The 13,629-nt window shown below is 42.0% G+C and overlaps 1 protein-coding gene across 1 annotated transcript; it reads left to right on the top strand.

Moving 5' to 3' along the window:
- Positions 1 to 393: 393 nt before the first annotated feature.
- Positions 394 to 7,526, top strand: TLR10 (toll like receptor 10). The gene is made up of 2 exons (XM_027544262.1): positions 394 to 602; positions 4,447 to 7,526. The coding sequence occupies exon 2, from the start codon at positions 4,535 to 4,537 to the stop codon at positions 6,971 to 6,973; it is 2,439 nt and encodes an 812-aa protein (XP_027400063.1). The 5' UTR covers positions 394 to 602; positions 4,447 to 4,534; the 3' UTR covers positions 6,974 to 7,526.
- The last annotated feature ends 6,103 nt before the right edge of the window (positions 7,527 to 13,629 follow it).

Genomic DNA, 13,629 nt, shown 5'->3' with positions numbered 1-13,629 from the left:
TTAAATTTAAACATAAGTAAAGAAAAATTCCCCATTCACTGGGAGTGTAAAATGTTTAAAAATGCTGGGCTCTGGGAAAGGGAAGAATATGTCTTTGGACACAAAAAATGGAAGTGTTTATTTTATTTTTATTTTATGAGAGGGCTCTATAGAATATATATACTGGAGATGGATGGTACTAATGATTGAACAGCTATGTGAATGTATCATACTTAATGCCACTAAACTGTACACTTAAAATGGCTAAACTGGCAATTTTACTTTATGTGTGTGTTAGTCGATCAGTCATGTCCAAGTTGACCCCATGGACAGTAGCCCACCAGGCTCCTTTGTCCATGGAATTCTCCAGGCAAGAATATTGGAGTGGGTAGCAGTCAGATTCTTTACCATCTGAGCTACCAGTATTTCACTGCAATTCTTTAAAAAAATAACCTAAGATAGTATGAACTCATGCAACATGTAATGCCACCAGCATGCAGTAGAGGGCAAAGGAGGGTACGCGTCACAGAAAGAGCTTGATTCAGCCACTTCTGTAGCCAGTTCTGGTCCTGTGCATGAATCTTCTATACCTGTAGCTCTGTGGAGCCGCTGCAAGCCTGAGGGTAAGAATTCTAGCTTTGACTGCTGTAAAACTCATGAAAAAGAGAGAAGGGCTGTGTGGGGTCTTTTCTAAAGAAAATGGGAGGAAAGGATTTATTTAGATTTTCAGATTTTTCATGCTTATTCCATAGATGGGAAGAAAGTAGCCTTGTTCAGATTTTTAGTATTTATTATTTTGCCTATACTAATCTGAAGTGACCTTAATGACTAGTGAGTGACCTTGGGCTTAGTATTGACCACTGCTGATCTGAGGAATTGTCCTGCAGTTGCTTGAGAGTTTGGGTTTCCTTTTTCTGGTTTCTTGAAATTCATGACCCCTAGCAGAGCATAGATAGCTTCGAGAGAGGCACGTATGTAGGAAGTGAGGAAGAGACCACAGCAGCTCTAACCCTGCCAACGGAATTAGTCTCGGTAATCACACTCTGTGCTATTTCATTTCAGAGTCTGAAATGCCTTCGGTTTGCATTCTGAAGGGACGAGATAGGTCTGGGTTCAAATTCATGCTCTAGCAATTATTCACTGGCTCACCTTGGGCAAGTGACTTAACCTCTGGTTCTAGCTCCTCCATTTGCAAAATGGGGATAAAAATATCCATCATTTTGTTGGGTTGTTGAGAAGATAGAACAAAATAATGTATGGAAAGCATTTATCTCAGTTCCAAGTGATAAGTTTGCTAAGTGAAGTCGCTCAGTCATGTCTGACTCTTTGCGACCCCAGGGATTGTAGCCTACCAGGCTCCTCCCTCCATGGGATTCTCCAAGCAAGAGTAGAGGAGTGGGTTGCCATTTCCTTCTCCAGGGGATCTTTCCGACCCAGGGATCAAACCTGGGTCTCCTGCATTCCAGGCAGATGCTTTAATCTCTGAGCCACCAGGGAACCAGAGAAACAGGAAACATGCATAAAATGTCAGTCATTCTTACTCTTATTTTGTAAAGATCTTCCAATATTTGATGGGTTTTAAACCCCTGTCTCCATTTTTTTGCATCATTTGGAAAAGAGGGATTAGATTAAGTATTTGGCAAGCCACCGATTTTCATTTTATTTTATGGTGTCTCTTGACTTGGACTTTTAAATCATAAGCTATTAAAAAAAGATCATTCTGTTTTTCATCTGCTTTCAGCACCCAGTAAGAGTAGCATGACCATAATAAAAATGTATTTATTGATTGCATCTTTCATCAAAAGTTTATATCCTACTTTTTAAAATGTTTAAATGAAATGGCATAATTTATATGCATTGCCTGAGAGAGAGGACCTTTCTATTATATTAAGAGTTCAGAGTCAGTTCCGCTTACTTCTTTAGAGTAAGTTTCAGATGAGATTGTGTTATTGGGTGAAAAAGAGAAGAGACAAGTAAAACATGAAAGCTATAACATCTCAACTTACAGGATTCCAGATAAAGCAAGTGGGTTAGATTTTGCTGCACTTTTCAAGGGTTCTAGCTCCTAGACATAGTAGCAACTTAAGATGAGTTGTTAGGAACTGAAGTACTCTTTGAGGTAATAATGTTAAAAACACCTCATCATCTTAATGTCTATAAACTGCCAGTGTCCTACAAGCCATACTGGAGCCTGAGAAGAAGAAAAGTCAAGGGAAAAAGTAGTACTAATCCTGTCTTTATGAAAAAACTTTTTGATATTTTGTTCATTGTGGGTTTTACATTAACTTTACTTTAAAATTTTTATTAAAATATTATTTATCTTGATTAACAAGTTTCTTTGTGCCTCTCAAAATCTGTGCTGAAATCACCCTAGTCTTGGCCCTGATAACCACTACCATCTGTGACCTGCTAGGCGTGATACCGTCTGAGCCACCAGGGAAGCCCAAGGGGTTTATGTATAGTATCTCTTCAACGCCTTTGCACAAAACCCATTTTACAAATTAAAAAAGAGAACCTTTCAGCAGTTAAATGAATAATCTAAGTTATCATGGCCAGTGAGATGTTAAGATTGGACTTAAACCCAGACATATTAATTTCTATCACTAAACTCATTCTCTAATCGTCATGTACTACATTATAACAGGAATTCATAACTCCAATTAATTCATTTGATATATATTTTTGAGAGCATATTATATACCACACTGTGCTAAGAAATACAATATTGAGATCATTAATCTACTTATATATATAATGTATATTTACTGAGCACATGCCATGTACTAGGTACTATCTCTCTGCTTGGAAGGCAGAGGTGAGCGAGATTGTCAGACCCCTTCTCTCATGGGTGTGAGAGGTGGGAGTGGTAGTCAACAAATAAATAAATGAACAAAAGTTTCAGATAGTGGTCAGTGCTCTATTTTGTAGAGAAATAAAATAGGATGAAGGGAACGAAGAGCAAGTTAGTCTAAATGGCCTCTTTAGATTAAGTGGTCAAATCAGGTTTCTTAGAGGAGATATACTTTAAGCCAAGACCTAAATAATAAGAAAGATCTGGCCAAGGAAGGATGACAGAAGAGCATCCCAAGCTGAGGTCAGGGCAAGATGATGTAGCCAAGGAACAAAGAGAGGCGCAGTGTCATTGGAGTGCAGAGGGCCAAGAGAAGAGCGATATGAAATGAGATCCCAGAAGGAAGCAATAGCAACACATGGAGGATGCTATGGTTCAGCATTCGGAGTCTGGATTTCATTCTAAGTGCAATAGTATCAATACATTAGATGGGACATAGGTAGGGAGTTACAAGTGACTCCTAAATACAGTAGCTCAACAAGACAGCCCTTAACTAAATGGCTTAATCCAAGTCAGTCCTTATAAGTAACTGATCTAAAACCTAAGTTGGGTGGCGCTTGCAGATTTATTTACTGGATTTCTTGAACTGTGTTTTAGGAAACATTGAAGAATCAATATGACCTAGAGAGAGATACAATTTTATCATGATTCATGTATTACAGCATATTTTGAAAGCAGATTTATCTTGACTCATCCTAGGAAGACAAGATAGCAGAGTGGTTAAGAGCCCAGGTTCTGCCCTCACCATGAATTAAGTTTGTGGCTGTGGTGCAGTCTCAGGACCTCTTTAAGTACTGCATTCTATACCTATAAAGGCTGAATAGTGATAGCACTTACCTTACAAGGCGGTGGTTTTAAGGGTCAGTCTATGGAATATCAGTGGATGGTAGCTGCTGTCCAAAAAGACATCAAATGGCCACTGCCTCATTTGCAGGAGAGTCAGTATGGTTTGGAGATGCTACCAGACAGGATGGATATATGTCATCATACCTTTGTCCAAAACCTTAGAATGTACAACACCAAGAATTAAGCATAGCATAAACTATGGACTTTGGGTGACTATGATGAATCAGTGTAGGTCCATCAGTTGTAACAAATGCATCACTCTGATTGGGGGGGGGGGTTGATAATGGGGCAGGCTGTGCATGTGTTGGGGCAGGAGGGATAAGGAAAAATCTCTGTACCTTCCCTTTAATCTTGCAGTAAATCTTAAACTGCTCTTTAAAAAATGTCTTAATTTTTAAAAATTTCTTTTAATCTTCCTAAAGCTTTCAGGCTATCGAAAGGGGATGTAGTGGTGGTGGTGGTGGTGGGGATTGTTGAACATGACCTGGCAATGCCGTTCCTTGTTTGAACTGGGTGAGAGGCACGTCTGCCAATTATGATGTATCTATCTCCCTTTGGAGAATCTTGACTTTTCTCAGTGATGGGGGTGTAACACAGCAACTGGCTTGGAAATCTGTGAGCCAAGCTCTGAGATGAAGTCAAAGATTCAGTAAATGGGTTGGGACCCTATTCCAAATTCTTGGTGAATATAATCAGATGTTGGCATTAAAGAAAAGTCCTACAGGGTTTAACAAATCACATAACCACCTAATGGTATGTTGTCTTCCCAGGATTTGAATTCATCTTCCTCATCCATGTGAGGTAATGTGTGATAAAATTCATCTGAGGTGAACCAGTGATAAAATCCTTGGAATTACCATGAGACATATCAGAAGCATTTACATATTTTGTAGTATTGTTACGTCTGTGCGTAGTGGGGCTTCAGAGCTGCCCGAAGAAAGGGAATTGACTACCAACTTCTCCAGCATGTCTTTAACAAAGGTTCCTGAAGGCTTGACCCCAATTACAACCACATTGGATTTGTCTTATAATCTCCTTTTTCAACTCCAGCATTCAGATTTCCGTTCTCTCTCTAAACTGAAAGTTTTGATTCTATGCCACAACAGAATCCAAGAGCTGGATATCAAGACCTTTGAATTCAACAAGGAGTTAAGCTACTTAGATGTGTCTAACAACAGACTGAAGAGTGTAACCTGGTTCTCACTGGCAGGTCTCAGACATTTAGATCTGTCCTTCAATGACTTTGACACTCTGCCTATCAGCGTAGAAACTGGCAACATGTCACACCTGGAAACCCTAGGTTTGAGTGGGGCAAAAATACAAAAATCAGATTTTCAGAAAATTGCTCATTTGCAGCTAAATACCGTCTTATTAGGATTGAGAACTCTATCTCATTATGAAGAAGGTAGCTTGCCCATCTTAAACACAACAAGACTTCACATTGTGTTACCAGTGAACACAAATTTCTGGGTTCTTTTGCATGATGGAATCAAAACTTCAAAAATATTAGAAGTCATCAATATAGATTTGCAAAAGAGCCAGTTTACGAGTTATGAATCTCAACAAAATCCTATTTTAGAAAATGCCAAGACATCCATTCTGTTACTTAATAAAGTTGACTTATCCTGGGACGATCTTTTCCTCATCTTCCAATTGGTTTGGCATACATCAGTAGAGTACTTTCAGATTCAACATGTGACCTTTGGAGGTAAGGTTTATCTTGACCACAATTCATTTGACTACTCAAATACTGTAATGAGAACTATAAAACTGGAACATGTACATTTTAGAATTTTTAATATCCCCCAGGAGAGCGTCTACTTGCTTTTTACCAAAATGGATATAGAAAACCTGACAATATCAGATGCACAAATGCCTCACATGCTGTTCCCTGTGTACCCTACAAGATTCCAATATTTAAATTTCGCTAATAATATCTTAACAGATGATGTGTTTAAAAAATCTATCCAATTGCCTCATTTGAAAACTCTCATCTTGAAGGACAATAAATTGGAGACACTTTCCTTAGTGAGTCACTTTGCCAGCAACACATCCCTGAGGCACTTAGATCTGAGTGAAAATCTGTTACAACATGAAAATGATGAAAATTGCTTGTGGCCAGAAACCTTGGTCACCATGAACTTGTCATTCAACAAATTTGCTGATTCTGTTTTTGGGTGCTTGCCTAGAAACATTCAAATACTGGACCTGAATAGTAACAAAATTCAAACTGTCCCTAAAGCGATTACTCACCTGACATCTTTGCGAGAGTTAAATCTTGCATTTAATTTTCTAACTGATCTTCCTGGGTGCAGTCATTTCAGAAGACTCTTAGTTCTGAACGTTGAAATGAACTTAATTCTCAGCTCATCTCTGGATTTTTTCCAGAGCTGCCAGGAAGTTAAAACTCTAAATGCAGGAAGAAATCCATTCCGATGTACTTGTGAATTAAGAGATTTCATTCAGCTTGGAAAATACTCAGAAGGCATGATGGTTGGATGGTCAGATTCATACATCTGTGAATACCCTTTGAATCTAAAGGGGACTCAGTTAAAGGATGTTCATCTTCCAGAAATATCTTGCAACACAGGTTTGCTGATTGTCACCATTGTGGTTGTCATGCTCGTTCTGGGGATGGCTGTGGCCTTCTGCTGCCTCCACTTTGATTTGCCCTGGTATCTCAGGATGCTGCATCAATGGACTCAGACATGGCTCAGGGTTAGGAAGACAACTCAGGAACAACTCAAAAGAAGTGTCCAATTCCATGTGTTTATTTCATACAGTGAACATGATTCTGCCTGGGTGAAGTATGAATTGATTCCCAGTCTGGAGAAAGAAGATGGTTCTGTTCTGATTTGCCTTCATGAGGGAAACTCTGACCCTGGCAAGAGCATGACTGAAGATACCATAAACTGCATTGAGAAAAGTTACAAGTCCATCTTTGTTTTGTCTCCCAGCTTTGTCCAGACTGAATGGTGCCATTATGAACCCTACTTTGCCCACCACAATCTCTTCCATGAAAGTCTTGATTACATAATTCTTATCTTACTGGAACCCATTCCACTCTACTGCATCCCTACCAGATATCCTGAGCTGAAAGCTCTCATGGAAAAGAAAGCATACTTGGAATGGCCCAAGGATAGGCATAAATGTGGCCTTTTTTGGGCAAACCTTCGAGCTGCTCTTCATGTTAATTTATTAGACACCAGAGGGACATGTGAACTACAGACATTCACAGAACTGAATGAAGGGTTTGGAGGTTCTGCAATCTCTCTGATCAGAACAGACTGCCTGTAGAGCCCCACCCACTCCTAGGGAGATTGGGACCTACATATACTGTTAGGATGCAAATTGATACCTTTATGATGGCAATTTGGCAATATCTATTAAAATGAAAAACTATCATTTCTTCATGTCAGTTCCTTGAAAGAGTTCTAAGAATGTATCCTATAGAAACATATTTTGCAAAGATTTATGTAAAAATTGTGTTCATCCTGGCATTGTTTATAATCCTAAAAAATTGAAAACAGCTCAAATGCCCACAAAGTAAGGATTGATCTACTAAATCACAGTACATTAACACAACAGACTATTACATAGCTATTAAAACTGAGGTTGCTGTGTATTTATTAACTGGTATGGATGAAATTGTATTTTGGTTTATACATTGAAATAAGAGTCTAAAGGAACCTAGACCAGCACATTGGTGTAGTAACAGGGTGTTTGGCTCTGGGAGTTTGGATTACAGCAGTTGGTTTCCATGTTGTATATTTCTATAATGTTGGAGTTGCTTAGAATGAATCTATATTTCTTTTGCAAGCTGAGAAAACAATAAAGATATTATTTTATATATAAAGTTTTTTTATTATTTACTTATTCATTTATTGTTGGCTGCACTGAGACTTTGGGGCTTCCCCAGTATCTCAATCACAAAGAATCCGCCTGCGGTGCAGGAGCCACCGGAGACACAGGTTCGATCCCTGGGTCGGGAAGATCCTCTGGAGGAGGGCATGGAAACCCACTCCAGTATTCTTGCCTGGACAATCCCACGGGACAGACGAGCCTGGTGGGCTACAGTCTGCTGCTGCTGCTGCTAAGTCGCTTCAGTCGTGTCCGACTCTGTGCGACCCCATAGACGGCAGCCCACCAGTCTATGGGGTCACAAAGAGTTGGACGTGACTGAAGCACTGTGGCATGCGTGCACATGCTAGATCTTTGTTGCTTCTCACAGGCTTTCTCCAGTTGGGGCCAGTGGGGGCTACTCTTCACTGTGGTGTGCAGGCTCCTCACTGTGGAGGCTTCTCTTGTTGAGAAGCACAGGCTCGAGACACATGGGCTTCCGTAGTTGTGGCACATGACCTTGGTTACCCCACAACATGTGGACTCTTCCCAGACCAGCGATCAAACTCGTGTCCCCTGCGTTGGCAGGTAGATTCTTGACCTCTGGACCACCAGGGAAATCCTAAAGATAACTTTTAAAGCCTGCATGTCATACCCATTTTCTCTGATCTTCTCTTCTAGCCTCACAAATCATTGAAAGAGAACAAGCCCTCTTGAAGTTTGCAAAATTATATTTCAAAAATGAGCATCAAGAACAAACATGTTCTTTCCCTGATTAGGAAAATGTCTGTGGCTCACCTGCATGATAAAGGAAGGAAATGCCTATAAGATCTGACACCGTCACCACTTGTCCTTGCTTCCAATCACTGAGCCCTTTTGAACTGTTGGCCCTTTCCCAGAACACGCGTCTCTTTTTATGTGCCCAGACTCTAGGACTTGCATCATGCCTGCCTGTGATACTTGCCTGCCCTAGCTTGTTCAGGAAATCTTATACATCCTTCAGGCAAAATCCAAATATTGACTCTTCTTTGAAACCGTCCTCATTTCTTTCCCAAGCATGATGCTCCTCTATTCTCTATAACACTTTGGACATATTTATATCACCAAATTGATTACATACGTTTTTAAAACCCATTCTCCCTCTTCTATGAGCTCCACAAAGTAAGGACAGACTTCCCTCTGCCCTCGTATCAGCAGCAGTTTGTTCAGTCCGTGGTTCAGAAAAGATGCTCAATGAACTTTCATGGAATGGACATTGGATTAACTAGAGAAACTTAGCAGGGACTCAACTGGCTTCAGGATGTGCACGCATGCTTGGTTGCATAGTCATGTTTAACTCTGTGCGACCCTATGGCCTGTAGCTTGCCAGGCTCCTCTGTCCATGGGATTCTCCAGGCAAGAATACTGCAGTGGCTTGCCATTCCCTCCTCCAGGGGATCTTTCTGACCTGGGAAACTTGTATCTGCTTGCGTCTCCTACATTGCAAGTGGATTCTTTATTAACTGAGCCACTTGGGAAGCCCAGCTTTAAGACAGAGAGTGGAATTTGAAGGTGAATTCTGAGAAGCCGAAGAGTAAGATCAGGCATAGGTTAAAGTTTGGAAGAGAAGACAGAGAATCCATAATTGAAGGATTCCTGAATATAGCTTGAATCAGTGAATTTGCCAATATTTGGTTGTTCTTAACTTACGAAAGGCTTCCCAGATGGTGCAGTGGTAAAAAAAAAAAAATCTGCCTGCTAATGCAGGAGATGCAAGAGACTTGGGTTTGACTCCTGGGTCTTGAAGATCCCCTGGAGGAGGGCATAGTAACCACTCCAGTATTATTACCTGGAGAATCCCATGGACAGAGGAGCCTGATGGGCTACAGTCCATGAGGTCTCAAAGAGCTGGACACACCGAGCAACTGAACACATATATACTTGACTTAGGAAAACATCTATCTCAGCTCATTCAATCTAATAAAACCAATCTCCTAAGCAGGTTAAAACTGGGTTCCACATCTAACTTTATTTCCTTATGATTTGTGGTTTTATGAATTTCTCACACTAGTGATCATTTAAAAAAGAGTTCTCAGGAAGGTCCCTGAGAGTGTAGGGAGAAGTCCGATGTGGATCTAGAAGCCAGGGTATGTTTCCCTTTGGCCCATGGCTGTCTACTCTGAGGTGCTGGAGTTCAGCAGCCCTGAGACTGAATGTCCCTCTTCCTCCTTCCTGGTCTGTCTGGTAAAAGGGGAAACCCTAGGAAACCACAGTGGAGCTATGGCAGAGGACAGAGAGAATGCCTTTCTTCCCAGGCACCCAGCAGCTGGGCTGCTGATATCAGTGTGCTTCAGGGCTTCTGGAGTCAGACATACTGTATGAGGATTCTGAAAATCTTGCATAAATTACTCAGTGGAAAGACTTTTACTTTTACAGATTAGTTAATTTGGAACAGCCCTAAAGTTTTCAGGATTGGACTATTCATGGCAGTTATTCCAGTTCTCAATTTAGTAGACACAGTCTTTTTTTAATAGACATTTTATTACAATTAAAAAAATAACACATTAGGCTTAGCTCTCAGCAACTTCTAATTTCAGCAGCTGGACAACCCCTAAGTCTTCCTCACAATTATTTGAGATTTGGATTCTTGTCTGCAGTCTCTCCCTACTCACCAAGGCATCCTGCATTGGCAACCCAATACACCTAAAACAATGTGCTTGTTTTATCAGTAACTCATGACCTGGGGCTGCTTCTCAGATTAACCACCATTTATCCACAAGCCAGAACATGTTCTCTATATAAAGGATGAAGAATAATTGGGATCCTGGTTTCCCCAGGAGGTTGCAAGGACAACTTTATCACTGATGCTATGCTGGGGAAGCTTCCCACAGTCCCCTAGCTCCATTTTCCACCCCTCTGCCTCTGGTACTGATCTCAGCCCTCTGTTATCATTTTTCTACTTATTTTGCTTATTCTGTCTTCCCCCACTAGAATGCAAACTCCTTTAGAGCAGAGATTTTTTCTGCTTTGCTCACAGATGTTGTCTCCACCTTTGCCCAGGACAGTGCCTGGCACATAGCTTCTCTCCAAGGATTTTCTGAAGGAAAAACAGTTTGTCTGTAGACACTTCATTGATTGACCTCCTCTGCTCTTCTGATGTCCAGCAGGGCAGCCAAGTCCACCCACCTCAGTGCTGGGCCTTGTTGTAAATCAGGCACATAGATTTACCAGTCAGGGAGCACTCCTCACACTCAGCAAGTATATTTTTGCTTACATTTTCCGGGACTGGGCTTCCCTGGTAGCTGAGCTGGTAAAGAATCTAACTGCGATGCAGGAGATCCCATTCGATTCCTGGGTTGGGAAGATCCACTGGAGAAGGGATAGGCTACCCACTCCAGCATTCTTGGGTTTCCCTTGTGGCTCAGCTGGTAAAGAATCCGCCTGCAATGTGGGAGACCTGGATTCAGTCCCTGGGTTGGGAAGATTCCCTGCAGAAGGAAAAGGCTATACCCACGTCAGTATTCTGGCCTGGAAAATTCCCATGACTGTATAGTTCATGGGGTCACAAAGAGGCAGAGCTGACTGAGTGACTTCCACTTTCTTTCATTTTCCTGGCCCAGCCACCACTAGGCTGTCCCCTCTGCCCCCGCCTTGGCTCTTCCCTTTACTTCCTCCTGTTGGATTCTGCTTCATCTGAGGGTCTTGCTGTGGGTTGCCCTTGAATAGTCAGAGTCTGCGATTATATGGATCACCACAAATGGGTTTTATGGGTCAATCCCCCATCACTTCCTCTGTTCTTATTGCTGTATCAGCTCTTCAAGAGGAGTAATGGAAGTTCTGGTTCGACAAGGTCTCTGCTGTGGCCCACATCTCAGACTCTGTCCGCTCTCCCCAACACCCAGATCTCTGGAGAGACTTCCTTGAATTTTCTCTTTCTCGCTGTAGTTCCCTGATAGCATGTCTGTAGTGATGGTTTTATTCTTAGGGTCTGGTACTGCCCAGGCCTGACAAAGTCCTCCAAGATGGATGTCCCTAGCCCAGATCCAGACCTGCATAGACCCTGGTCTTCACTTGATCATTCAGGGTGCTCCCTGACCCTCTGCCTCACACAGGAGGCCAACCAGGTATCCTACAGAGCTCTGGATTTCATGCCTATGGGTGTTCTCAGGGACTGGTGTTGGGTCCCCATCTGAGGTGGACAGTCTGGCAAGCAGCTCACTTCTGCTGGTTGAAACTGTGGAATCACTCAAGATCGGGCCAGAATGGTACACACATGCTGGTTTGGGGTAACTCTCTTGACCACAGAATGACTTTGGGGGTATGGGATACCAACAGTTTACCACTAACCCTTGGGCTTGAGCCACCATGTAAGCCTGTGTCCCTCTGTGATTTGAGTGTGGTGCCACCTCCTGTCTTCAGTACCTGAGGCAGGTGTGACAGTGGATGCTACCCCGCCATGACCCCTGAGCCTCCGGCATCCAGGGTGATATCCACCATGCTGCAGGCTATGTGCCAGGTACTAAGTAGTCCTTGGAGCGTGGCTTTCAAGACTGAACACCAATGAGTCTTCTGGTTATTGTCTTCTCTTGCCTCCTGCTGACATGGTGAAATCATGCTCTCCAGCCCTAAGTCATGTGGACGAGGGAAGTTCCTATTTTGTAGCAGTGGAGCTGAGCCTCTGTCTTCACGCACGGACCCCTCACTACCCTCCCCACCGTCAGTGGTGTGTGTTCAGTCAACACCGAAAGGGCTCCCATTCTAGAGATGCAGTGATTCCCGCCTCAAGAGTCCAGGCTAGGATCTGCCTTATTCTCTGTTTCCACCATAAAATTCTGAATGGTAAACTTAATAAGACCAGAAAACAAATATTTGTTTACATTTCCCCGCCTACTTTTTGGAAGACTTGTATCAACAAGGCACAGTACCACCAACCTTTGAGAGAGAGTAATTGGAAGGCAGTGTGGACAGATGATGCAGGGTCATGAGTAATAATAAAACCATTGCTAGAGACATGCTAGCAGGGAACTGAAGACACAAAAAGATCTACGCTGTTTAATGGAAATAGGTCCTGAAGAGCCCTGGTCCTGTGATTAATTACAGCATTGCTACTATTTATTTCTGGTGGAAACTCTCCAGGAACATTACATTGGACAATAAAGTACCTGAAGAGATGGTTCTTGGATTTGAACAGGAAGAGACAGTGCTTGGACTCTGTAAAGAATTTTTTGATTTACCAAATAGACAGTAAACAATGTACAGGTGACTCCTCTCTACCGATCTCCAGGAATAAGTCACTATACTTCACATAGGTCTGTACTTTTAGAAACATTTTAAAATCAGATTATTTATATAGACAGGAGCTCCACAAAATTTTTTTCCTACAACCCTGCACACCCTAGAGGCAGCTTTGAGAAGGAGAATATCCTGGTGTAAGCAGCCAGAACATACATTGCTTCTTATTTCTTGGAGGCACAATGTCTTTTTTTCAGTTTTAAAGTAAGTTATTGGCAGCAGAACAGTCTTTGCCTTGAGTGCTAACGGGGATGTGGTGAAAGTTCGTGCTGAGACTGATGGGTCTGACATATTGAAAAAGGCAAATTCCACCATATTAAGGTTATAGGAAGTTCCTCATAGGGTTTTTATAAAACCTGAAAGAAGAATCTCATTTTACCTCATGATGGGTGAGAGTACCACATTATTAACTTCTGTTCTCCCCAAAGAGGAAGTTAGAGCCTTAGCTGTGCCCACAAACTCTCTAATCCTAAGGCACTGAAGTGTTTGTCATCCTGGAAGCACAATACCTGTGACCCTGGGGGGAAAAAATGGGCCAGAGAAAAATGCTGGAGGAACCTCTACCAGCTACTGGCTCTCATTGTCTTCTTTATTTTTAGTTGGAGGATAATTGCTTTACAATGTTGCATTGCTTTCTATACAATATACAATTGCATTTCCAGACAATAACATGAATCAGCCATATGTGTACATACGTCCCCTCATTCTTGAACCACCCTCCCATCCCTCCAGGTTGTCACAGAGTGCCAGATGGAGCTTCCTGTGTTATACAGCAACTTTCCACTAGCTATCTGTATTATGGGGCTTCCCTTGTGGCTCACTGGTAAAGAATCTGCCTTCAA

This window comes from Bos indicus x Bos taurus, chromosome 6 (assembly GCF_003369695.1).
Source record: "Bos indicus x Bos taurus breed Angus x Brahman F1 hybrid chromosome 6, Bos_hybrid_MaternalHap_v2.0, whole genome shotgun sequence".
Lineage (NCBI taxonomy): Eukaryota > Metazoa > Chordata > Mammalia > Artiodactyla > Bovidae > Bos > Bos indicus x Bos taurus.
The sequence above is the reverse complement of the archived record's forward strand: the minus strand, read 5'-3'. Positions and strand labels throughout refer to the sequence as shown.